The sequence below is a fragment of the Pectinophora gossypiella genome, chromosome 26 (genome assembly GCF_024362695.1).
Source record: "Pectinophora gossypiella chromosome 26, ilPecGoss1.1, whole genome shotgun sequence".
NCBI classification, from domain to species: domain Eukaryota; kingdom Metazoa; phylum Arthropoda; class Insecta; order Lepidoptera; family Gelechiidae; genus Pectinophora; species Pectinophora gossypiella.
This window is the reverse complement of record NC_065429.1, coordinates 2,803,636-2,830,496: the sequence shown is the minus strand read 5'-3', so window position 1 is coordinate 2,830,496 and position 26,861 is coordinate 2,803,636. Positions and strand designations below refer to the sequence as shown.

At 35.7% G+C, this 26,861-nt stretch overlaps 3 protein-coding genes and 2 long non-coding RNA genes across 12 annotated transcripts in view; 4 read left to right on the top strand and 1 right to left on the bottom strand.

The window, feature by feature from the left end:
* LOC126378477 (aldo-keto reductase AKR2E4-like) overlaps window positions 1–26,861 on the bottom strand; it is a 305,847-nt gene that overhangs the window by 153,273 nt on the left and 125,713 nt on the right. The gene's annotated exons all lie outside the window — the stretch shown is intronic.
* On the top strand, window positions 2,937–11,977 carry LOC126378576 (uncharacterized). The gene is made up of 3 exons (XR_007568099.1): window positions 2,937–3,704; window positions 4,210–6,424; window positions 8,946–11,977. It is a non-coding gene; the product is annotated as an uncharacterized LOC126378576 (long non-coding RNA).
* On the top strand, window positions 6,434–8,615 carry LOC126378585 (uncharacterized). Its single transcript, XR_007568109.1, has 3 exons — window positions 6,434–6,892; window positions 7,525–7,564; window positions 7,733–8,615. It is a non-coding gene; the product is annotated as an uncharacterized LOC126378585 (long non-coding RNA).
* LOC126378536 (protein quiver-like) overlaps window positions 13,154–26,861 on the top strand; it is a 112,776-nt gene continuing 99,068 nt past the window's right edge. The window contains exons 1-2 of one of the 5 annotated variants that reach the window (XM_050026966.1): window positions 13,154–13,626; window positions 14,827–14,963. In XM_050026966.1, the coding sequence (XP_049882923.1) occupies window positions 14,939–14,963 (25 nt within the window). In that variant the 5' untranslated portion in view covers window positions 13,154–13,626; window positions 14,827–14,938. Of the gene's footprint in view, window positions 13,627–14,821; window positions 14,964–26,861 lie in introns of all 5 variants that reach the window. The other 4 variants (XM_050026963.1, XM_050026962.1, XM_050026967.1 and 1 more) reach the window with 4 other exon arrangements.
* LOC126378332 (uncharacterized) lies at window positions 18,330–25,176 on the top strand. Of its 3 annotated transcripts, none has more exons than XM_050026577.1 (2): window positions 18,330–19,786; window positions 20,419–25,176. In XM_050026577.1, exon 2 carries the CDS (start codon window positions 20,632–20,634, stop codon window positions 23,977–23,979), a length of 3,348 nt encoding a protein of 1,115 aa, XP_049882534.1. In that variant the 5' UTR covers window positions 18,330–19,786; window positions 20,419–20,631; the 3' UTR covers window positions 23,980–25,176. The 3 variants fall into 2 exon arrangements, with proteins under 3 accessions (XP_049882533.1, XP_049882534.1, XP_049882535.1); XM_050026576.1 differs by having other exon boundaries at window positions 18,330–18,754; window positions 19,592–25,176.

Sequence of the window (26,861 nt, the reverse complement as noted above, 5' to 3'; positions counted from 1 at the left end):
GTGTCACTAACAGCCTGTATACACCCACTCATCGCCAGCTATGTGTGTTGTTGTACTAAAATACCAATGAGTTATTAATATAATCTTAAGCGCAGTTTTCACTAACACAGCTCGACCATTATAGACGACGATACGGCTCACCACCTATCACGTTAGAACAGAAAGCTCGGTGAGGTGTGGGTACTTAGTTCATCTTGCGATGAATGTACCTCTGACTACCCCAATTGGGTTATAGTCGTGAGCTTACGTTACGTATTTCAACGTCTATTTAAACGTAGATACGTTACGGTGACGTAATTATTATTAATTGGGAAAAAAGTTTCTGTTTATTTTCCCATTAAGTAAATCACGAATTTGACTTTGAATTTTTAATGCTATGTATTAAATAAAGTAGAATAAAAATGTGATATTCAAAAAATAAACGTTTTTTTTTCTTTGGATACAAATTGTAAAATTTGTACTGTGTTGATTAAAAGCGTGTTTTAATTTTAGAGCGGAATCACGTTTTGACACATCACATCGTGTGATTAAACTGATGTTATGATGTCACGTGTCATCATTTTATGCTCTTTGTGCAAACTTTGACACAGAACGCATAAAGAGTTCGTTTTTGATTTTCCCCTTGGGAAAAGGCAAAGTAACACACAAACTAACAAACTCTTAAACTAATGCTGTCCTTCACTTACAATAAGTACAAGAAAGAGATGGAGCTAGTTTTCGTCCTGTCAAAGTTTGGTGGTTACCCAAATCGGCGCCATTTTGCATTTGAGAGACTTTAACATTACTGGGTAGTTTTTCGAACATTAAAATATCTTAGAACTTACGTAATTCGGTATGTAAGGAAAAAGAAAGTTACGCAAATTCTAAAACCATTTCGAGATTTCGCCTTAATTAGCTCTCAAATCAGCCGGATGGTGTTATGATGTTATTTTAGCAATAATCGTGTTTTTTTTGACCTTCATGTGACCTCTGAAGGCCTCTAAAGGCAGGTAGTCTGTTTAACCAAATTGTCTTTGCTAAATGCCGTTTATAATAAATAAAATTTAATATAATCTGTGGTCATCACTAGTCATCACTAGGGTAAGGTGTCCTACGAATCTACGGTTAACTAAACAAAGGCAAAGGTATTAACGTTATTCAGCCTACTTAAAAAAAATGGTAATATAAAGATAGTACTTTAAAAAGTACTATTACCTATTAAAAAATCCTACGACATATTTAAAAAAAAAATTACAACAGGATGAAAAGAATAAAATATTCAAATTAGTTTTTTATAATAGCGTAATGTTTTCCAAAATACCTTACATACCCAATTGGCGATACAGACCACAGATTATATTAAATTTTATTTATTATAAACGGCATTTAGCAAAGACAATTTGGTTCGTAACATCGTAACGAAAAATTTGAGGGATGATTCAGACCATGATTCTGAGTTGATATCAAGTGGAATTTTCCGTAACTAAAAATAATTAAAAAAATTCAAAAATTTACATGAATTTTCCGACAGAAAATTTCACTCAGAATCATGGTCTGAATCATACCTACTTGTATGATTACTTGTACGGGGTGTAAGTGACGTCGTAACTAATACTGAGTGGGATGATTCAGCTCATTATTCTGCGTTAATATCAAGTGGAATTTTCTATCGCATGAGTATTGAATTGAAAATAATTTAAAAAAACTAGAAAGAAAATCATCAATTTTGCGACGGATAATTCCACTTGATATTAACTCAGAATCATGGTCTGAATCATCCCCCTGAGTATTCGTTACGATGTCACTAACACCCTGTACTAACGGTACGGTAACTCCCTGCCCCGCACCAGTTCTTATTGTGCGCTGACCACACCCCCTCTGGGTCTTACTTTAGTCTTAAATGACCGTAAGATGCAAATGTGTAAGGAATTGCAGTCTCGCTCACTTAGGCGATTCTCACACTGCCCCGCATGATGCAGCGTAGCGCGTGGATGCGTGTTCTTCCGTTGCTTGTAAGTATCTCCGTTTGTATAGAAAACACGCACGGTCTAACACACAGAAAATGCATCCACGCGCCTTCGTGCGGATCACGCGCATGAAAAATTGAAAATGAAATGAAAAATGCTTTATTTACCAAAATAATTAACACATAGCGGTTGAAGTCTCTTTTAAGTTATTAGAATACTTCTGATAGAGACTTCGCCCCTCCACTGACAATGTTACATTACTTTTGGTTATATAGCCATAAAAATTAGAATGTTACAAAACTTGTTATACTTACAAAGAAAAGTAAAAACGAAAATTTAAAGTTTAAAGCAAGTACATAAATAAAGCAAGCGCATCATACATAGTAGGTGCGGGGCGAGACGCAAGGTATGGCACACCGAATCCCGCAGATCCGCGCGTGATTTTGGAACGGCTTTGAATGAAATGAGAGCCGCCGTGCGTTAATCTACAAAACCCCTACGCGCGTGAGTGCGTAAAAAACCAGCACGATGATGCAGATCTGCACTCCGCAAACACGTGCGTAGGTGCGTCGACACGCAACATACAGCCTGATGCGGGACAGTGTGCGTATCACCTTACGCGCCACGTGGTTAAAATGAGATGTTTGTACGGATTATCCGGTTTGTGATTCCGGCATGAATGGTTACGATATGTTATCATTTATCAGAATCCGATAACTCAATTAATTTATTTACGTTGGTTTATGGGAAAACGCTTTTAATTGACATACGGAAGTGCATTTAATAGTTTTAATAAATTATAATGAACAATTAACTGGCCAACCATCACATTCTCTTTTTAAATAAATTTTATAATAAAATATTAAAAACAGCTTCACTAAGTAGTGAGTTTTATATCATACAGCGCGTTATCAAGGGTAGGTAAATGAAATATACAAGTAGTTCTAAGTACATTGAATTAACCATTGTTAATTTGCCGAACTTCGGCGACTTGAAAACGATTCAGATAAATCGAAGTTCGGCGTTTGGTACCGGGTAATTTCCGATGTTCATTGCAATCTGGATGAAAATCAATCCATAGATAATAATAGACATATTAGAGGGGCGCATGATTGAACGAATGACTTTTGGTCTTGCGTTCCGTTGAGACATTTGGTAAACATTTAATATTTTATATCATTATGAAATGAAAAAATACAGACTTATTTTGTATGTTATTTTTATTAATTGATAATATTTTTAGTTAATCACTTTGTAAAGTCTTACAAATGTTTAAAACAAAAGGAAAATGCAACGACGGATTTTTCTTTTGCAACTGAAGTAATGAAACGCAAAAAAAAAAGAAAAATGACGTTATGTTATATCAGCTGATATACTTGAATTCGCGCCGAATGCAACAGTTTTATCTTCTCAGAATTTATACAATAACAACAATAACGAAAGAAATGTAAGTAAATTATTAATCTAGTAGTAGTAAGAAACAAGTCAAGAAAGAATAGTCACATAATGAACCTATTCATTGTTCAACAACTTAAATAGTTTGTTGGAAACTTGTAAATGTATCTTTTTGTTTTTCTAGATCACCGATTTACTATCTACTAGATCTAGAGAGTCGGAGGCTAGACATGGAGGAGCGACTTGTTTCAGCAGTTAACAAGCTGGCTGGCTACAGCTGCTGAAGCTAATAGCAAGGCTGCGGATATGCAAACAGAGTTGCTTCGGCTGCTGCTGGAGGAAGCTAGGTGAAGACCAATAAAGGTAATTTACTCAAACTTATTAAAAATTGTATGGAATTGGAGCAAGTAGGAGAAGTTTATAAGGATCACGACACTTAGTGGTCTGTCCTTACTGCCTACCCCGCCAGGGATGTAGCATAAAGATTGTATTATGTTATATACCCAAATTTACCTCCTTGATTAGCATATTTTACTCCATACTATAGCAAGAATAAAGGCCAAATATAAATATCCTTATACCTTTGTATGTGCTACTTTATTACATTCCAAAATATTTTCTTTACATTGTATTTCATTCCATTAGAGTCGGCTAGTGTTCCTAAACTTTTAATTCATGAAGGACCACTTTACAAAATTTTTGCCTTGCCGAGATCACCCAAATAAATAAAGTAATAACTAGAGGATTATAACTAGTCTATAAAGACTATTACTAATGTACATGATAGACGTCATAAAAACTTTGTCATATTGTGACTGTTTATATTTCGCATGTATTTTATATGAATTAATGGATTTATTTATTACAGGTTAAAGAATAGCAGCATGACGATTCTCAAGAACGAAGACACTAGAGAAACTAAGTTAAAATACTTAAGTAAAAACATATGTACTCAATAAACTTGTATGAAAATATTTAAGCTAAAGTATAAGTACTCCATTTATGTTATTTAAGTGAAGTTGTATTTAATTTAAATACTTAAGTTTGGTCATGTTATTTAAGTGAGTTTGTCTAGGGGTAACATTAAAGTACATTAAAGACAAAGCAACTAGATATCATTTTACCAAGAACTATTTTGAAACAAAAATAATATAGCATCACGCTTCTATTCCCGAAGGGGTAGGCAGAGGTGTATATTATATGTATACACCCACTCCTTGCCTACTACTATCTAATAAAAAGATTTGTATAGGTGTATTGATGAAGATGTTGGATGCAATTAACTTATATTTCCATATTATAGTAAGAATTGGGAACAATATTATATTTGTAGTATGTTCTAATTGATTACATTTCTTTGATCCACCCGCAGGGCTTTTTTGACTATACTATTACACATTACAAATAGTCTAGTCCAATAAGGCCCCGCAAGCTTGTATTTATACAAAATAAATGGATTTATTTATTACAAGTTAAAGATAGATGGATAAACTACTTTATTAAGCACAATGGACACAAGATTAGAAAAAATGTATCTACTTGAGAGATAGGTTGGTTAATGAGAGGGGTGCAATGAAACAAATTATGTAATAACACAAAATAAATAAATATGCATAATGAAAATAGTTTATTTGATGTCAATAAAGAAAGGTTTGTTTAGATATTGTATTATTGAATAACAAATCTGCCACTTTTGATTACACCACACTGACTTCATAATTTACATTTCAAGGACCACACAAGTCCACTTAATGAACTTAAACATATTAAAATTAAGGAGATGTTCCTTTTCCCTTCTCAAAGTGCTGTTGTTCCAAATATGGTTATCTTGGCTAGCAGTCTAGCACTAACACTCCCATTGGATGCATCACAAATGTAATGCACATATCTCCATCACAAACCTGAAAATTAAAATATTTTTAGCGACTCAATCATAAGAATCAAAACAAATGTAGCTAGTTAAAGGCATGATTCTTACCAACATAACATGCAATGAATGGTAATACTTGCTATTGAAGAAGGCCTCTTCCCACTTGTGAGGTTGGATAATGGCAATGTGTGTGCCATGGATGCATCCAAGTACTCCAAGAAATCCAAATTTGTCATTAAAACCTCTGGAGACTTCTATATGCTCAGTTTTTGTCCGAGGAAACTTGATAGATTATCTCACGATTGCAGGCTGATTGAGGGCATTTGTCACTGTAATTATAACATACAGATATTATATTGGATTCATGTAATGTTGTAGTATAACTTTAATTATCAAAATATAAGGTAAAATATAACATAATATAGTAACCACCTACCTTAAAGTCGATTGCACAGTTGTAGAGCATTGGACCTTCAGATATGGTCCTAAGTCATGATACAAAGTCCGAAATGCATCTTTTGATAATCTAAAATTACCAATGTAGCTACTCTCTGAAACAAAACAAAATAGATAAGTATGAAATGATCAAAAATCGCTTCTAGTAAGTTCAGCAACTTTTCCTCTGTAAACATTGAGCCACTTGTCAGAAATAATGTTATAAATAGATGTACCTGTGAGAAGTATATACTGGCTTTTCTCTCGAAGTATCCTGCAATCGATTTGCTCAAGATTCTGAAGACATTTTCTTCCGCAGCAGCCCATAAAACGACTATCTCCATGACACTGTATTTAGGTATTTAAACACGAAAATCCACGCCGATATCAATTTATATTGATTAAGATGTTTCTAAAATTTGTCGCCCACCGTAAATAGCTCCTAATATTGGTGAAAAACAGTGAAAATAAGAAATTAAAATTGATCACGGTTACTGAAAAGTGCCCGGCTTCAACTGACACTTCCAATGGGAATCGGCTTCAGACGCCGAACTTCGATTTTTTACGCGGTAGCGATTTTAGTGTCAAAAGTACTGAAATCATTCGTTCAATCGGCTTGCCGAACTTCATGTGACGTCACGAATCGGGGATCGCCATCTTGGCTGTTTACGCGGTACGACAGAATCAAATCGATGTTCGATTTGCTCCAATCTGAATCGGCTTCGTCTTAGCCGGTAGCCCCCCAGGTATGATCAAAACTGACAGCTAGCATTTCAAGGTTAGCCTCAGAACAATAACTAAAGCATAGAAGGAAGGCTAAAATAAGAATTCAGAAACTATAAACCGGCTCTCTTCTAGCTTACGACACAAACTATGAGTGAGAAAAGGACAAATGATTCGCTCTTTGCTTCATTTTTTCCGAGGTTGTCACAACATGAAATGTCATTTGGACCTATTGGACTCATTTTAACTCGGCCAAATACATAGTAACATACATAAGAAGATTTTACTTATATTTACCGAACTATTTGACACGGTCGCGTCAACTGTGTTTACGAGTGTCTTGTGTTCAGATTGTTTTAAGTGATAATTTAACAATATTTTTCCAAATAAATGGAAAGAAACTTTTATTTATATCAAATAATTGAGTGTCTCGACTGTGTGACATTATGTCTTGTATGGTATGGGGCTGCAGCTCACATTCAGGAAGAAAAGAAAATAGCCAACAACTTCTGTCGTTTCATCGGTAAGTTTTTTGTAATTTTCTAGTGAAATGTGAACTGCTGAACAATTTTAGGAAAGTAATATGTTTTGCTGAATAGATTTGTAGCATAAAATATTTGAGATATCCATTATATTATACGTTTCATCGATGAATACGGAATTGATTTGAGGTTATGTTGATTGTCCATAGTGATGTACTAAAATTATCGATACTTTTAATTTTTAGATTTCCTGTAGACGATAACAAAGAGAAAGAATGGATAATTCGCATTAATAGACGAAATTGGATTCCAAATAAGTACAGCCGTATTTGCTCGAAACATTTTACTGCGGATTCATTTATGTGTGTTCCTAATTCAAAGTGGAGGCGTCTTCGAGACGATGCTATTCCTACATTGAACATTATAGATCAGACAGATGAAATGGTGTTTAAATTTAAATTTCAGCCTAGCCTGCATCATCTCACTGCTGGATAGATAGATAAGATATTTGTATCATGTTATCACAACACGTTTATACTATCTATCATTCAACTACATATTATTATGTACTTAATAAACTTAGTATATACTAAGTCTGTAGTTGTTTTATGTCTAAACAATTATGAGTTGTACACGTTTTATATAAGTAAATTATTATTATCTTTGATTTCAGATATTAAATCCAAAAGTGTCGACTGGATTTACATGAAAAGGTATATCAAATAATTTTCTTTTTTTATATTTTTAATATGATATACATATATAGAGTGTATAATTCAACCAGCTGCACAATGCACTTAAATCAGATATATTTTACTTTTATTTTTATAGATTATTTTGTACATATACTATTTTAACATTATTATTAAACTTTATTTCAGTCAGTTCAAGAAGACGAGATGAAAAATTTAAAAGAAAAGCTGAACAAGTCCCGCCTCAAGATCAAACGACTTAATGAAAAAAAAAAACAATGTGACAGGGTGTCACAAAGACAGTTTCTAAGCAAATTGACACTGTTTAGAAATTAATAAATTTGTATTTATTGTAAATATAATGTACATAATTAATAACGTGTGAAATAAATACTTGCTAATGAAAATGAACAGATTTACGATCTAATTTATATTTCATTTTACCTCCTGTTCTTATTTACTCCTACTCCAACACTCCAGGTTGATACGAACTGCGCCCAATAAAGAATGTAATGAATGTTATAGATTTGTGTAAGCGACTTAGATAAATCTTGACTAAACCTTCCTTTACAAATACAAATATACTTTATTGCACACAACATACAATACTTACAAGTTTTACACGAAAGATACAGTACACCACCTACCTACCTTTTACTTTCCCTTTCTGTTCTCTTATGAATACTTGTATGCCGTATTTTTTAAAGTATAATGCTATATCTAGTAGGTACGAGTATGGTAATCCTAGTATTGAAACAGCTTGTAGCCCCTAGTAAAGACCGCCATTTTATGTTTACAGAGTGGCACGTTTTTTCTGTAGGTATTTCCAGTCCATACTCTTTTCTATGTCTATGGCGTGACCCCATCGGGCCTCTTACCGTCTGTGCGGCTTAGACCCGGCGGCGGCGGTTCCAATTTGCACGGCACGTCGATCGACACCAGTGCACGGCGGATGACATCATAAATAAATTCGAATATTACAAAATACTTACCGATGAAACGATAACAGTTGGCTATTTTCTTTCCTTCCTGAATGTGAGCTGCAGCTCCAAACTAATATAAACCAGACAATATAATCCAAAAATGGTTAGATACTTACCTATCAGAGACAGAGTCTCCTTTCATCAAGAAGAAGATAATTGCATCCTACAAAAAGAAATCTTGTAAAAAAAATTTATCGACATTAATTGTAAGTAAATTTAATTTTATCGACATATTACTAAAGTGAAACCCAACACTAGGCAATGAAAAACTTGTGACAACCTACGAAATTACGAAACAATTTTTGTATATGCGTCTTTGTCTAACATTACGCCGGTTCCGTAAGATAAAGTAGAGCAGAATTATAGAGTTCTGTTGCTATTTTAGCCTTCCTTCTATGCTTTAGTTATTGTTCTGAGAGGTTAGCCCAGCTGACGTCATCCAACCCTGTGTTGCCAATTCGTAAAAAATAAATTACCCACGTCCAATGTTTTTTATTTACTTTGCAAGGAAATTTTGAACTTTTAGCAAAAGATTTACGTACAGTTTTAATGATTTTTATATATGTGACAAATAATAGTAATTAAATACATTAGTCAGTAATTCACATAATTTTCAATAATAAAATTTACGTCCTTGGAATGTTGGAGATACCAATTGAATGGTAACACTTACGACATCAATGGGCTAGCAATGGCGGCTTGTCATAGGACTGAGCATACCTGGTCTTTTTATACCATGATATTGGTGCTAATTCCTGCAGACGCCATCCAATTTTATTTTAAGTTATACCTGTTATTTTCTTATCCGTTGAAAAAGAAACGGACGGGTAATCGACAGACATAAAATTTATGGAATACACGTCAATTTTAAGCAGAAAAATAAAACAACCGTCTAAAAATTTTACATCGGCCAATAACCCGACAGAGTTAAGTAGACAGCACGTCAAACGGATTACATACCAGGGAGATGCCTATTTTATTGGCCCGGGTTATTCATTCGTTTTAAAATTAACTTGTTGACAATCATCCGTCCCTTTCCTTTTCGATGGATAAGAAAATGACGGGTATAACTTAAAATAAAATTAGGCGGTGTCTTAAGGAATCGGGGCCATTAACTTCTTTTTTCAGTACAAAATGTTCATGTACACCAGTTTTTCTATGATGTTAAGTCGAACTTCTTGAGTCCGCCCTCAGCTGAGGCGATCTTCAGGAACTCGGCTCGAAATCGGTATTCTGAGACGGCGCCTTAATCATATCTCGTTTTTACTCCAGTAAGGCATGACGGCATTACTTTACTGGCAGTATGATATGCTCGACTCCAGTGAGTAGTCCTCAAGTAGTCAAAATATTTTGTTATAAAATGGTAAAGATTCGTAACAAAGTTTTTACGGAGGAAGCTTTAAAACAACAAATATTATAATAAGAATACCAGATTGTCCGAAAGTTAGATGGTCCGTGCTTCGCAAGGCACTTTAAGCAGTTGGTCCCGGTTGTTACTTACTGGTAAGTAAGTAGTCGTTACATGAGCCGTGTCAGGGGCCTTTGGCGGCTCAATAGTAACCTTGACACCAGGGTTGATATATACGTACAGGGGTGGAACTCCACCTCACAACCCACACGATAGAAGATAATAATACGCATCGGAAAAATAATACGATTATCCGTTTCACATGAATTGGAATGAGATTTTCGGGAGTTAAAAATTGGTATCAATTTGTGCCTGTGAGTAAGGTAATGTTAGAAAGACTAGTAACTGTTAAAACGCGGGGTGTTTTAAAATAAAACAAAATAATAAATAAACAAAATTCGAACTAGAGCACTCAAAAAAGGTCGTCATCAATGAGGGACTTTCCAATCGACGTTCCCCAAACACACGATAGATGGCGTTGTTCACTTTTAACGTGATAATTACCTATTTTCTCATTGCTGGGATACATAGTTATTCAAAAATGTAATTTAATGACAGAAGCATATATAAAACTATTTACTGTAATACATTATTATAATGATCAAAATAAAGACAAAAATTTAGCTTTGATCGCCATCGACTCGCAAAGAAGAAGAATTATTTTTATAGGTACGGTCACGAGCATTAATATGTATACACTTTGGTACCATGTCACATTTACTTTTTTGACAAATTGAACTGTAAGTCTCACTAAATGTCAAATATGTTAGTGCGACAGAGTCCTAAAGTGGGTACATTATATTGCTCATGACTGTACCTATCTAGCTTCTGCCATTACATTGTATTTTGGTAATTTGTATCCGTAATTTGTAATGAGAAAATCATTAATTATCTCGTTAAAGCTTTATAACGCCATCTATATTGCCTCTAGTGAACGTAGCCTGAGAAATACCTCATTCCGACCTTAATGTCGTACTACAAATTTTATGTTTATTTATTATGAACTGTTCTCATCAATGTATTTATCGTGATATTGGTGCTAATTCCTGTAAACACCATCTAATTTTACTTTAAGTTATATCTGTCATTTACTTATCCGCCGAAAAGGAAAGGGACGGGTAATCGATAAGCATAAAATTTATGGAACACACGTCAATTTTAAGCACAAATCTAAAACAACCGTCTAAAAATTTCACATTGGTCATTTACCCGGCAGAATTATGTTGACAGTACACGTCAAACGGTTTGCATACCAGCGAGATACCTTTTTAATTCGCCCGGGTTATTAATTCATTTACACATTCTTCCTAAAATTAAGAGCTGTCAATCATCCGTCCCTTTCCTTTTCCTTGGATAAGAAAATGACAGGTATAACTTAAAGTAAAATTAGGAGGTGTCTGCCGGAATCGGGGCCATTATATAAGTGACTGTTTTCATTTCAGTACTGCATTCTTTTAGGTCGTTTTTCGGGATGTTTCTTTTATACACATACATTTACTTCGTAATGGGGTGAGCAGAGCTTGCATCCACTTTTGATACGAAGTCTTATGAGGAATATTGAAAATGAAAAACATGTTTCATAAAATAATAACTAAATAATATTTTCAAATATAAAACTGAAAGAAATTGTCCCGAAAAGTAATGTTTAGTTTAAGACATTGATAAAATCAGATGATTCGCAACATTCCGCAACTTTAGTCAACGTTGACTTTGATTGGTTATCAAAATCATGTAGCGTGCCATGGCAGATTTTCAACCAATCACAGGGCGCGGATATCACGACATGGCATTACGTCAGCGCTTCTGATTGGTGCGATTCGGTTGGTTTTCATGATTACGTTGCTCAATGTTGCGCGTCAAATGTTTATAAAAAATATCCGATATTAGAAATAGAAAATGAGCAACTGTTTTTGCAAGTAAGCTTACTACTAATTTTGTACATAGACATTCAATTACATTTAAAATAAACATAAATGTACATTCTATTATAAATGGACTTTTCCATGTAACAAGGTCATCAAATAAAAAAATGATGAAAAATAATGAGGCTTTTATTTAACTACATATATGTCATGGGAGCAAGCTACATGTCATGGGAGCAAGCTCCAGGTCATGGGAGCAAGCTCCAGGTCATGGGAGCAAGCTCCAGGTCATGGGAGCAAGCTCCAGGTCATGGGAGCAAGCTCCAGGTCATGGGAGCAAGCTCCAGGTCATGGGAGCAAGCTATAATAGGTCATGGGAGCAATCTATAGGTCATGGGAGCAAGCTCCAGGTCACGGGAGCAAGCTCCAGGTCACGGGAGCAAGCTCCAGGTCACGGGAGCAAGCTCCAGGTCACGGGAGCAAGCTCCAGGTCACGGGAACAAGCTCCAGGTTATGGGAGCAAGCTCCAGGTCATGGGAGCAAAAGAATCCAACGTGCGCCCTTTAAGGCGCGCTGCAGAGCCCGGCTGTGTCGCTATGGCAGCCGGAAGCGTTTGCCTATCGACGGTGCTCGCCTGCCATACCGACACAGACTTTGGTACGATTTGGAGAGACGACCATCTAGCTATACACTACAGCCCCCTTCATTAGGTTTAGCCCACGGAGTACCTTGGTTTCCAGGGTGTAGCCGCTGTAAGTACCATACAGCTACGAGGCTGAAGAGATGCAGGAGCTTCGCACTACTACAGAGCAGTAGCCATGCGAGCCCCCGTTATACCCCAAGGAGAAACCAACAGAGGTTCGCGAGGAGTGAGAATAGGGGACAAATCATTAGAAGAAGACGTACATAAGATCACGCCTATTCCCCGTTGGGGTAAGCACTCATCAAAGATTTAACTACAGTTTTTTTTTCTAGTAAGAACACCCCACATAAACACAACATACCTACTACATAGTACCTAGTAAGTTACTATGATAATAAAAGTAATTGCATAGTACCTATTATGCTTTATGATAAGCTGGACTGGGAGCGGAAAATAAAAGAACATCACAGGGATACACGAGTTCAAAATATGTTATTATGTTTAACCCGAGCCGGGATTTGAACCCGTAACAATACAAGTCTAAGTCACACGTTCTCAGAAAAGGCTAACAAGAATCGCTTCCAGTCAAGTAGATAACCAATGGAGAGTTGTTATAGGTAGCTATCCACTCCGCAAGGGATAGAGCGTGATTATATAAAATGTGTTATAGGTATATGTGATGTTTTCATACCTCCGCATAGCAGCAATGCGCAACCAATGTCACTTCAGTGCCGGTGTCAGTGTTGACGTCGGAAAAATAACAAACTTAAGAATTTTTCTCATCTAACATTTTTATTTTTTTAAGAGCATGTGTGAGACCTGTTTTTGTTAGAAATAATATAAACGATTACATGCACCCGCATTAAGGCATCACGCATTGATCTGCCTTTATTTAAACATTATTTTTGTAAATTTTTGTTCATTATTACGATAATTTGTTAGTAGGTATTTTATTTCAGGCACCTGGCAACCCTGTTAGTTTTCCTTTCAGCGCGCGACGAAGTGACCGCTTTGTCCGTGGAAAATGGGCCTCGCAAATTATTCGTGAAATCTAGTCCACGATCCCAAAAATACAAAAAATATGTTTATTTTACAACATTTATAACATCCGTTGTGTTAAAAAAGACAAGTGATTATTTTTGGGTAATTTTTGCAGTTTTTTTAATGAAGTAGCCGGTGACGATTAGGTAATTTAAAAACTATTTTTCTTTATTAAATTATAGGTTTAGCTTTGTACTTTAAAAAACCTGGCATTTAGTTTTAATTTCGCATTCTTCTTTCAAAATGTATATAAATTATTTATTTTTTCGATAAGTATTATTTTTACTGCAGCAGTTTATGCAGCCAATAACTGAAGAAAAATAAACTATGTCGTTTTTATGAATAAAATATAGTGAGACTACTGAATACAATAGAAATATATTCGTTGATTTTAGTAAACACTGAGCTAAGGGAACACAGCAGTGAGCATTTCACGTAAAATCAATAATCCGTCGCGCAGTCGAGGCGTTCGTAGCATGCTGGGGAAAATTCTACGCCAATGCTAAGTTTTCCCTTTTAGTTAGGAAAGTTTTTTCTTTAAAATAAGTTATAATTACAAGGATATATATTTTATTGAGCCGATATGTACTATGTAGACGCATTTATCAGTGTATCTATTGACATCTCTGACGTAACCTTGACAAAGGAAGATTAGGTTTTCTCATGTCTGCAGGGAAATTTAAAATAAACGTATATATTTAACTGTATACTTGTACTGCATGCTACTACACAATCAATCCCATACGTTACTTAGCACGAATGCAAACATAATACTTAGATTTTTTAATACCTACCTACGTAAATACTTTTATAAAATTAAAAAAGTAGGCCAAAAATAATGCCAAAACCCAGCTACCATAACGAAAAAACACTTATTTTTTAATAATAGGTACCTATGTTACGTGTGCTAATTTATGATGACAAAATATGAAGTGAACGTATAAAAAATGATGTTTCCCGCCATTGCATATGTCAAGATAGTTTTATAGTTATTTTAAAAACTAGAGCTGGCAAAAACTTTATCGACATTTATTTGTGTTCCTTTGGGTTAATTTATTAGAGGATTGTTTCAGTGATCGATCTAATATATTTTATACTGAAGCTTATCCAAAACTAGGTTTATTTATTCTAAAATAACCGACCAACATTTTCGGTAAAACATTTGATTTTAAATTATTTTACCTACTTACTATGTTTAGGCCAAATATAATGAGGAAAAACTGTTTAAATGCCTTGTTATTTTTTTTCCTTTTGCCCATTTGAGGGTCAGGCTCAGATCATAAGACCATGCTGCCTAGTGTTCTTTTGGAGGACCGGTTTTATTTTTAAATTCTGCTTGAGTTCAGATGCAAGGGCTGATATTGTCACAGTCCATTGAAGAGGACCGAGGCATAGTTTTGAATATGGGTGATAGCTGAAAGGAAACGCTGGCGATCAACGTTGGAAAAGTAAAGAAAAATGCGCTGGATATTTCCCGTACCAGGTACTTATTTTTTATTGTATTTTAATCCAAAAACGTAGAGCCGTGGTAGCTCAGATGAATAAACACTTGACTCTCACTGTGATGTCCCAGGTTCGAATCCCAGCACGAACCAATGATTTTCGAATTAATGTTTGTATCACTTGCTCAGCGGTGAAGGAAAACATCGTAAGGAAATCCATAAATATTATTACAAAAGTATGTGACCTAACCTGTATTGGGCTGGTTATCCCTTCGGGTTGGAAGGTCAGACAGGCACAGTCGCTTTTGTAAAAACCAGACTAGTTAAATTTTCAGGTTAGGTAACCAGATCTGTGGAAAAGGTATAATGCGACCTAAAAACATTTGGAGCATCATAGCCTAATTGTCGGGCTGATTATTATTCAATATTTTTTTTGGCTGGGTTTAGTTTGTACAATCCTGCCTCCAGATTTTCGAAAAACGAAATACTTATACAGATTGTTTTATTTTCTAATTTCCAATGTCAAAGTGCGAAATTTTAGGTTAAGTAGCATGCAATATAATGTAATAAGTAGCATGAAAAATAACAAAAAATAAAAGTGATTATTTCAAAAACAGTCGCTATCTATATTTAGTTTTCCGAAAATCTGGAGGCACGATATAATAATTGTACTTACCATATTTTTTTTTCAAAAAATATTAAAGAAACAAAAAATTGACAAAATTGTTAACCATTGTCCCAGTTTTAAAACATCTCGTGACTACGTTGGCGGCTTAATAACTCATAAACTTTTAGGTTTAACGATCATAAAATCACAAAATATTCAACTGAAACTGTTATTTTATGATACTGCTGACCACTCGGAGGTAATTTATTTCGTATACAAAGTATTTTTAAATAACAATTTCGGTTTAGTAGTAGACAAATGATAGAGGACTTCAATATTTTAATGCGATATTTTCTATTGCTTATGAGCACGGGTATGTTGTAAAAGTTTCTAAAACGATAGACTATTAAATTAAATTAAATTTTATATCTTTATTCAGTAGGTAACATAGTTACACTTTGAATCGTCAATTTTTACATAACGAACGTCTCATCCGCCTAAAACTACTGCAGCTTCTCACAACCTGTATAGCCGGGTAAAAGAAGCTGCAAGAAAAACTTCGGCACAGGGCCCTAGACGTTCTTTGAAAAAATAAAAATAAACATAAAATATTGATATACAATTGAGTAATTTAGCTGCCTAATATCAGTTCTCAGACAGTTAATCCCATGCATTCATACCTATCTTCTAAATAATCACTAACTTTATAATAACCTTTTTTGTAAAGTTTTTGTTTAACTACTGTCTTAAAGCAGTTGAAAGGCAAATTCTGAATGTCAATGGGAATCGTATTGTAAAAACGTATACATTGCCCCTTAAAAGATTTAGTAATCTTATGTAATCGACTGACTTGTAAAGCAAGTTTATTTTTATTCCGGGTATTAACAATGTGCCGATCGCTATTTTTTGCAAATAATCCTATATGTTTTTTTACATATATTAAGTTTTCAAAGATATATTGTGATGCCAAAGTTAAAATATTAATTTCTTTAAATTTATTTCTAAGTGACATTATTGTCTGCTTTCCTGTATAACTTACTGGTTCATCGTAACCCAATAATATAACTAAATATTAATCCTGACACCAGGGTCGTGATAATAAAAAACGCGAATAGTAAAAACGTTAAGCAGAATTTTGTTCGAAAAAAACAAGCTAAAACTACTGCTACTTTTTTAGGGAAAATTAGGGTTTTGGGGTATAATCTTGTTGGTCATCAACTTTAAAAACTCACGCTCACTCACGCAGAAGACATGCAAAACTCACGCAGAGAAAATTGAATCTATTTAGTAAAACTGCTCAGCTTTTTTACCGTCCGCGCTTTCAATCGACAATGAAAACACCTCTATTTGAGCTATGAATATACCTTCTTATATTTTTAAATGAACTTGGAAAGTGGATTTTCTATGAATACTTTGCATCATTTTATAAATGTGGTGACGTTGTCGTTATAAATGGCTCAGATTTGGGCCACGGGAATTATGTTGACAAATATAATTCGATAATAAGATGGCCTATATCGTCTATTTTTTTCTCGGCTGAAATAAATTATGGCGTGACGAGGTGGATGCATACTAGACATCTTAGAAAGACAAAGCCCAAGATCGGGTGGAGTGGAGGAAAGGTAGAGAGGCCTTTGCCCTGCAGTGGGATGATGTAGGCCAGAAAATATACTAATATACGGGAATAATACGGGGTTGATTGAGGGGAGGCCTGTGCCCAGCAGTGGGACGTATATAGGCTGTTTATGTATACGGGAATAATAATATACGGGGTGTTAGTGACATGATTCAGACCATAAGTCTGAGTGTTATCAGGTGGAATTGCCTGTCGGAAAATTCATAAAAATTTTAGTGTATTTTTTTAATTATTTTTAATTCCATACTTTTGCGACGGAAAACTTCACTAGATATTAACTCAGAATAATTGTATGAATTGTAAGATGATTCCGTGCTTCGGAGGGCACGTTAAGCCGTTGGTCCCGGCTATTAGCCGTAAAAACACCTCCACCAACCCGCAGTGGAGCAGCGTGGTGGAGTATGCTCCATACCCCCTCCGGTTGATTGAGGGGAGGCCTGTGCCCAGCAGTGGGACGGATATAGGCAGTTTATGTTAATTGTATGAATCACCCCTCAAAGTTTTCGTTACGATGTCAGTAACAGCCTGTATACGTTTGTAAAAATAACTTCTTAATTAACTTACAGTAGATATATTGGCCTCCGGTCATAGAACTGGAAAAAATCGCTTTAAGCGATAAAGCTACTAGTTGCCGTGTACTTATAATATAATCTCATCTCTCTTATTTTAAGTACTTAATTACTTCCTTGATTTGGTATTGTATTGTAAAAAAGAAAGTAACCGGGTGTTGGCATCCCCAACATTAAATTTATATTTTTTTTTGTGTGACAACACTTTTGTCACTTCCCTTCCGTTCTTGCTCTCCATTCAACTACTGTAATGTGAACACTTTTTTGTACGAATTTAATTAAATTCAGTGAATTGTGCCTACTTCTGGACGTTTCATTCTCAGCCTTCGCCTCAGATAACCAGCCCTCACAGCCATTAGGAAACTAACACCCCAAACCTAACATTGGTCCTTCGAAAAGACTGAGGAAAAGGACGAAGAAACGAAGCCAACCGCAGTGGTGTTACGTGTGCAGTTAAAAAATCTCGTACGAGTAACTCCTTGAGCAGTAAAACCATACGCCAAGGACAACCGACGTGATTCGCCACGTGAAGAAGCGGCGTGAAGTGCCATAAATTTACATTCAGTCAGTGAGCTGCAAGAAAACATTTCTTTTTTCCAACGGGAGTCATCCATTTTATTTTCTATTGCGTCATCATTTTTACATTCTACGCATAGAACATTTCTACGTGACACGACATCAATCAAGCAAGAAGGTAATCTCGACCATAAACATATGTGGTTTAGGGACGTAATCAAGAATTCAAGAGGTCGCGAAATTCTGCGTGCATCGTTGAACACCCGCGCTCGCGCCTGCCGCCGACGACTTCCGGCCGACGCCCAATCGCCATCTTGTTTCTTCTTCGCGTCGATTGCTCACCTTGTTTCGTGCCACGTCGTAATAAAATATTTTTTCAGAGACTAATTATAATTAGATCTAGTAATATTTTTAAGATCTACGTAACTAGTTTTTATATATTATTGTGTTGTGCTAGAAAAAGCTGCGTTACAACTTGCAAAATGGAAACGGATTTGTCATCAGGTAAACAAATTGACCATAATATATCCACCTTAAACAGGCAAAGAGGCTCACTCAAAAGTTCAATTACTAAATTATACAATCAATTAAAAGACACAACTTCTGAACCTCAATTGACACGGGAGGCCCTTCTTGTTAAAGAAGAACGACTTCGTAATTTGTTCAGCCGTTATGAAGAATGTAATTTTCAGATTATGGGTTTTGATCCCAGTGATAAAGAGGATTCAGACGTTGTCGAAAGTAAATACTTGCACACGTTAACGATTATTAAACAATTAACCTCACTTTCTTTGTCTAACGAAAGTCAAAGTCAAAATAGTTCTCGTCATTATGTGCCAACTAAGTTACCTGAAATTACAGTGCCACATTTTACGGGAAAGTACTCAGATTATAGAACCTTCATGTGCCTTTTCAATTCTATGGTGCATGACAACATTCATTTACAAGAAATACAGAAACTTTATTATCTGAGAACTTTTCTGCGGGGTGAACCATTAGATTTGATTAAAATGTTGCCTATGGTCAGTGAAAGTTATGCTGAAAGTTTACAAATATTGAATGACAGGTACAACAATGAATATAAAATCAGAAATGAGCATATATCTATGTTATTGGATATCCCACAAGTTTCAAGGTCAACTGCTCATCATATTAGACAGTTTATTTCAATTGTAAAACAACAGTTAGCTGCTTTAAAAAATTTAAATTGTAATGTACAAGAGTGGGACCCAATCATTTTGTGTGTGTTACTACGGAAACTAGATTTCTTATGTAATAGGGAGTTTCAATTGGTGCGGAGTGTCGATACACCAACCGTTCAATGTCTCATAACCTTTCTAGAGAAACGTGCATTAGCACTTGAGAACTCAGAGCGGCCTTCTTCACTCCATGAGAAGCAGACAGCACCGGCGAGGATGGTAGCTGCAGCAGTGAAGAGCCAGCCTCCAGCTGTGAAGGATCAGCCTCCAGCTGTGAAGGACCAGCGTTCAGCTGCAGACCCCGTGATGACCAAGCCGCAACCATCATGCTTACTCTGTAAGTCTGCACATAAATTATTTACTTGTGCCCAATTTAAACTTCTGAATGTTGCAGACAGACACACATTTACAACAAAACATAATATATGCAAGATCTGTCTTACCTGTCATCCAAAGAGACCATGCCGTTACTTCTTCAAGTGCTCCATTTGCAAGCAGAAGCACAACACACTACTGCATGAGGACAAAGCACCTACTCCAGTCACTCTGCTGTCAAATTCTTCTACACAGGTACTCCTACCTACAGCTAGAGTAAAGCTCTATGCACAAGATGGTACAGAAGTGCATGTCAAAGCACTTCTTGACAGTGGTGCCCAAGTATCATTTGTAACTGCTGAGCTTGTACAATTACTGCAGTTACAAACAAAAACACAGAAGTCAGGTGTTATAGGTATTGGCAATACTGTCAGTAATGTAAATCAGTATGTGCCACTTCAAATACATTCTCTTGTACGAAACTTTAATATACAAGTGTCTTGTTACATTCTAGACAGGATCACAACCAAGTTGCCCCAGCAGAAGGTTGACATGAGTAATTTTATATTGCCCCCCGATGTTGTCCTTGCTGACAAAGACTTTCATGAGCCGAGTAACATACATATATTAATAGGAGCTGACATATTTTTCCAGGTGTTACTGCAACATGAGCCTGTCTCCATCCAGTCGCCTGCACCTTCAGCACCTAATGCGTCACAGTCTGCACCTACACCAACACTACTCAGCACCCAGTTTGGCCATGTCATAGCGGGTAACCTCCCCAGCCTTCCTGCTCACCCCTCAAAGTCAAACAAGAAGGTGGTATCTTTGTTTTGTACTACGTGTGATTCTGATCTTAACGACACTATGTCACTATTCTGGAAGACTGAAGATGTGCCTCAGGTATTCACAGAAAAAGTGTCAGAGCACGAAGCATGTGAGCAAATGTTTCAAGAGAATGTACAATTAACTAACAACCAATTTGAAGTTGCCTTACCATTAAAGTTGCCTCTCGACTCTGTCAATGATACTCTGGGAGATTCCTTGTACCTTGCATTAAAGAGATTTCATAATTTGGAAAATAGGCTGCATAAAGATCCAGTTTTATTGAAATTATATAAAGATTTCATTCATGAATATTTAGAGTTGGGACATGGATCTAAAATTGACATTGCACAATATGATTTAAATTCAGATCCAGTTTATTTTTTGCCCCACCATCCTGTAGTAAGAATGGATAAGAAAAGTACTAAATGCAGGGCTGTATTTGACGCTTCAATGAAAACAAATAAAAAAGTGTCACTTAATAATTTGCTTTTAAATGGTCCTGTAGTACAGAAAGAATTGTTCGACATTTTAATTCTATTTCGATTCGAACAATATGTATTTGTCACTGATATTAAACACATGTTTAGGGCAGTTAGTCTTAATGAAAAGTATCGCCCATTGCAAAACATTCTCTGGCGTGACTCGCCAGACAACAATGTTGAATGTATTCAGCTAAATACCGTTACGTATGGGCTAAAAAGCTCGTCGTATTTAGCCACTCGTTGCTTAATAGAATTAGCTGATCGATATGCAGAGGATTTTCCATTAGCATCATCCATTCTAAAGAATCAAACTTATGTAGATGACATTTTAGCTACCAATGATTCCTTAGACGCATTGATAGAGTCGAAAGAGCAACTTTGCAAGCTTCTGGACCTGGGAGGCTTCCAGCTACATAAGTGGTCTTCTAATAGAGTTGAGGCTTTGCACGACATACCGACAGACAAACAGTATTTCGACTCTATTGACTTAGAAAAAACTAATTTATGTATAAAAACGTTAGGTGTTAATTATGACATTAAGTCTGATACACTTACCCTTTCTGCGCCTAATACAGGCACTAACATACCTGACACTAAGCGGGAAGTACTCAGTTTTATAAGTAAGTTCTTTGATCCGCTAGGCTTGGCGGGCCCGCTCGTTGTAAGTGCTAAGGTCATTATGCAAAAGCTTTGGGAAGCACGTCTTGAATGGGACTCCATACTTAACGATGATTTAAGAAAGCTATGGCGTGAGTTTTATGAAAGTCTTTCAATTATGGCTCCCATGAGTTTCAATCGTTATGTCTGCTTACAAAATGCAACATGTCTGCAACTGATAGGTTTCGCCGATGCCTCGAGTTCCGCTGCTTACGGCTGCTGTGTGTACCTGCGTGTGGTTGACTCAACAGGTAATGTGAATGTTTCCTTACTCTGTTCGAAGTCTCGCGTCAACCCCATCAAACAGAGTCTCACCGTGCCGCGACTGGAGCTCAATGCCGCACTGCTGCTTGCGAAGCTTATCACCAGAGTGCATGATACACTCTCATTAAAAAAGACCATTAACAATGTTGTATTATACTCCGACTCACAGATTGTTCTGGCTTGGATACAGACTAATGCTGCTAAATTAAATACTTATGTAGCAAACAGGGTAAAGGAGATCTCCCAGCTCACCAGTAAGTATACATGGGCATATGTAAACACGCACGAGAATCCTGCCGACTGCCTGAGCCGAGGCGTCCTACCCCATGAGCTCGAGAGTAACCAGTTGTGGTGGACAGCACCTTTATTCCTCCATGACAGTAAGTATGTTGCTCCCCAACGAGAGCAGTACACGGCCGACGGTCTACCCGAGGTGAGAAGGAGCTCTGAGTTCTCTAGTGCAATGGTTTGTACTCTCTCTGATAAGGCAGACATAAACCTTGATTTTCTTGATAAATATTCAGATATAAATAGAATGCAAAGGGTTCTTGCTTACATTTTACGTTTCTGTAGTAACACACGCACAAAAACTGATAAAATAAAACATAATTTCATATCTAGTTCTGAATTAAATAGCTCATTAAATTTAATATTAAGATATGAACAACAAAAGTTCATGAAAAACGAATTATATTCTTTAAAATGTAATAATACTGTAAAGGGTAATATTAAGGCCTTGTATCCATTCATTGATGACAGTGGTTTAATAAGGGTAGGTGGCCGATTGCATAACGCCAATATTCCTTATTCTCAAAAACACCCCATTGTCCTGCCTAAAGGTTCCCGAGTAACAGAGTTAATTATTAGAAGCGAGCATGAGAAAAACCTTCACGCGGGACAGCGACTTGTTCTCTCATCAATGAATCAAAAATACTGGCTGCTTAACGGTATTCGTGAAATCAAAAAGGTCATACACAAGTGTATTGTATGTTGGAAATTAAAAAAGAATGTATCTCAACAACTGATGGGTTCTTTACCACATGACAGAGTGAATGCATGTCGTCCATTTCAGAAAATCGGTATTGACTTTGCTGGCCCGATAAGCGTCAAACAATCAACGATACGTCGGTCTGTCGTATCAACAGGCTATATTTGTGTCATAGTCTGCTTCGTTACAAAAGCAGTACACTTAGAATTGCTCTCTGATATAAAAACAGAATCATTTCTTGCCTGTTTTGACCGCTTCATTTCCCGTCGAGGCCTTCCTACAGACGTATACTGTGACAATGCATCCACTTTTAAATGTGCAAAAACCAAACTTGATGACTTTTATAAATTACAGACTTCCAAAGCTCACCAATCACAGGTACAAGGATATGCATCTCAAAAAGGCATAAATTTCCATTTTATTCCTTGCTATTCGCCCATTTTTGGTGGTCTTTGGGAAGCTGGTGTTAAAAGTGTGAAACACCACATGAAAAGAGTCGTTCAGAAGGCATTGTTAACCTATGAACAGTTACATACTGTACTATGTAAAATTGAAGCTATTCTAAACAGCAGGCCTTTAATTCCGTTATCAAATGATGTTAATGACTATTCTTATTTAACACCAGGCCACTTCCTGATTGGAACAGCTTTAAATTCCTATCCAGAGCAAGATGTAACAGACATACCTCAGAACAGACTCAAGTTCTGGAGAATATGTACTAGTATGCAACAATGTTTCTGGAAAGTTTGGAATAGACATTATTTGAATATTTTACAATCACGTCCAAAGTGGACAGACGTAATGCCTAATATAGAAGTAGGTTCTCTTGTAATACTCAGTGAAAGCAATTCACCCCCTTTGTATTGGCCTATGGCAAGGGTGACTAAGTTGTTTCCTGGCTCTGATAATATTGTTCGTGCGGTAGAAGTTAAAACAGCTAATGGGAATACCCATACGAGATCTATAACTCGCGTATGTGTATTACCAATTAAATAAAGTTCATAATGTAACTTATTTAATCATTATACAATTTACTTTCTTATTTACAATGTAGACATTTTTCCTTGTAGTATACACATTATTATACCTTGTTTTCTAAAGTGTTAGGCTGGGTAATGTATACCATTTTCGTGCTCCCGAGGTGCAGGCGTACTCGCTGCGTTGTCTTTTTAATTAATAATAATAAGTATGTACTGTCAAGTGCAGATGTCAGTAGGTACTACATACATTTTTCTTTTATTTGAAACATGCGTATGTTTAATATCTAAGTATAAACGTTATTGCCTTTCTATTTACTAGATATTAAGTTTATTAAGCCACCTATTGTAGGTATGTTATGATAAGGACGTATGTTATGTTTATTAAGTCAATTTGGACATGGCATATTTTTAAATATTCCTTTTATTTTGTAATGAGTATGTGTAAAGTTTTATTTAGTGCATGACTGTGTCAAATTGATCCTTTTCTTTTGTGATGATTAGGTGTAAAAGTTTTTAAATAGTTAAGTAACTAAAGTTGAACTAGGACAATGTTGTATGTTATGTCATGGTGTATGTTATGTCAATAGGTACATCCATACTTACTGATAATTATTTTTTGTATCTTACATGCTTGAATGCTGTCATTTAACATTTTCTTTAAAAAATGTAATCTTATGTTTTACAAATGTACAACTTCTTTGTCATAATAACCATTTGTAGGCATAAATGTTACTAGATTTTCTTTTATATCGTTTTATATGCGACCACATTATCAAGTTAATAAATTAACATTCTAAATTTCATTCATAAAATGTTTAGTTTGTTTGATAGATTTGTGTTTGTTCAAAGCCACTAGCGTTTGTCACTATAATATTGTTATGTAAAGTAATTTATAGTCAATAACAAACCTGTTATTAATATGCTAGCTTTTGCTTTGCCATACAGTTTAGTTTGGCTTTGAATTGTTTGTATAATGTTTAAAGTCATTAGAATTTTGGTTTTTTGTACTAATTGTTTTGTATAAAAGTACTTTGCTCGTAACTAAAGCTTTCTTTTGTGGCCGCAGCATGTTGGCATCCCCAACATTAAATTTATATTTTTTTTTGTGTGACAACACTTTTGTCACTTCCCTTCCGTTCTTGCTCTCCATTCAACTACTGTAATGTGAACACTTTTTTGTACGAATTTAATTAAATTCAGTGAATTGTGCCTACTTCTGGACGTTTCATTCTCAGCCTTCGCCTCAGATAACCAGCCCTCACAGCCATTAGGAAACTAACACCCCAAACCTAACACCGGGACATTTTTGTAATGTTCTATAATGCGTATAACACGCCTTCTTGTTGAAAATCATGTATTTCGTCGATATCGCAATCATTCAACATAAAATTAAAAAAAAAACAGAACCCAGAAAGTATCTGACCAACGGTTCTATGAGTTTTTTCGAATGGCTCTTTCTCCCTCAAGGCCGTCTGTCCCGGACCTGTCATATATTTTCATGTGATAATAATAATATTTGAAAGAAATCTACATGATAATGTGCTTTGCGCCAAAAAGTCAACTCTGTGATAGGTATCTTATTTTCGGCCTAAACCGTTTTATAATTGGGCTACCAAAAATAAATGCTATTAAATACGCGCATGACGAAAATAATGTCTTTGAAGATACGAGATACCTAAGCAATGTCGTAGTTTTTTTTTTTTTTTTTTTTTTTTTTTTTTTTTTTTTTTTTTTTTTTTTTTTTTTTTTGACGTGACTTATTGTAGATTTGCCGCAGATGGCATTAACTACTTGGCCGGACAAATGGGGAGCGCTGAAGGCTCTCACCCGGTAACAATGTCGTAGTCGTAACAATAAATTGATTGAAGTCAGATCAAATGATGTGCGTTTTAAGATGTCTGTGTTCCTTATTGCAGTATCCAGGTCAGACAGGTTTTAGCCAAATCAAAGCAATTATTTTAAAAAGCAATATTGAAATTTGACATTTGCGCATACAAAAGTAAGTGCGCAATATAAAGAAATGTCAAATAGCAATGATGCTTTTTTAGACGAATTGCTTTGATGTGGCCTATTTAACCCAAGCCTCGTAGTATGCTGCCCACATATCGGTAAACTTTGCCAATTCTTTTGGCTACTCGATAAAAAAAAAAACAATTTCATAAAGCGTTATGGGTTATCAATCAATTCGTTCCATCTAATACCAACCTTGTCATAATCTTGCATGGGATACCCTAGGGGGTCTAAAAACGCCTCATTGAAACAATTCATCAAAACAGAAATATTGCTATTTGACATTAAATATTATTTTGTTTGCATTGTGCAGTTATTTTTATATGCGCAAGTGTCAAATTGCAATATTTATTGATTTTTCAGGTGAATTGCTTCAATGTGGCCCTTTGACCCCCTGATTTGACTTCTGCGACTTGGCCGATGATGATGGATTAGAATTATGAGTACATTCCATTTCTAACAGATTAAGATGTCGTAATAACACATACATATATCATAACGCTAAGAAAATCAGGGTGGTTAAAAGGCCACATTGAAAGAATTACTTACGTACGAACCTAAATATGACCTGTAACGAATTTTATCAAATAAATTATCATTATCATTACGTAATGGTTACATAAGTCATCTCAGGGGCCTATGGCGGCTCAATAATAACCCTGACACCAGGGTTGATGGCTTGGTAATCCACCTCACAACCCATACGATTGAAGAAGAAAGAATTCATCTAAAAAGGAATACCTATTGCAATTTGACATTTGTTTGCATTGCGCACTTACGTTTACATGTGCAAATGACAAATTTCGACATTGCTTTAAATATGAATTGAATCATTGTGGCCATTTTATACCCCTGAACATCTATCACAAAGGAAAACAACAAAACGTA

Bases quoted from the DNA above. Each gene is read 5' to 3' on its own strand.
- LOC126378332 (XM_050026576.1), top strand. From the start codon at position 18,733: ATGGAAACGGATTTGTCATCAG. The intron at 18,755-19,591 runs GTAAACAAATTG...TAACCTTTCTAG, and splicing joins GGAAACGGATTTGTCATCAG to AGAAACGTGCATTAGCACTT.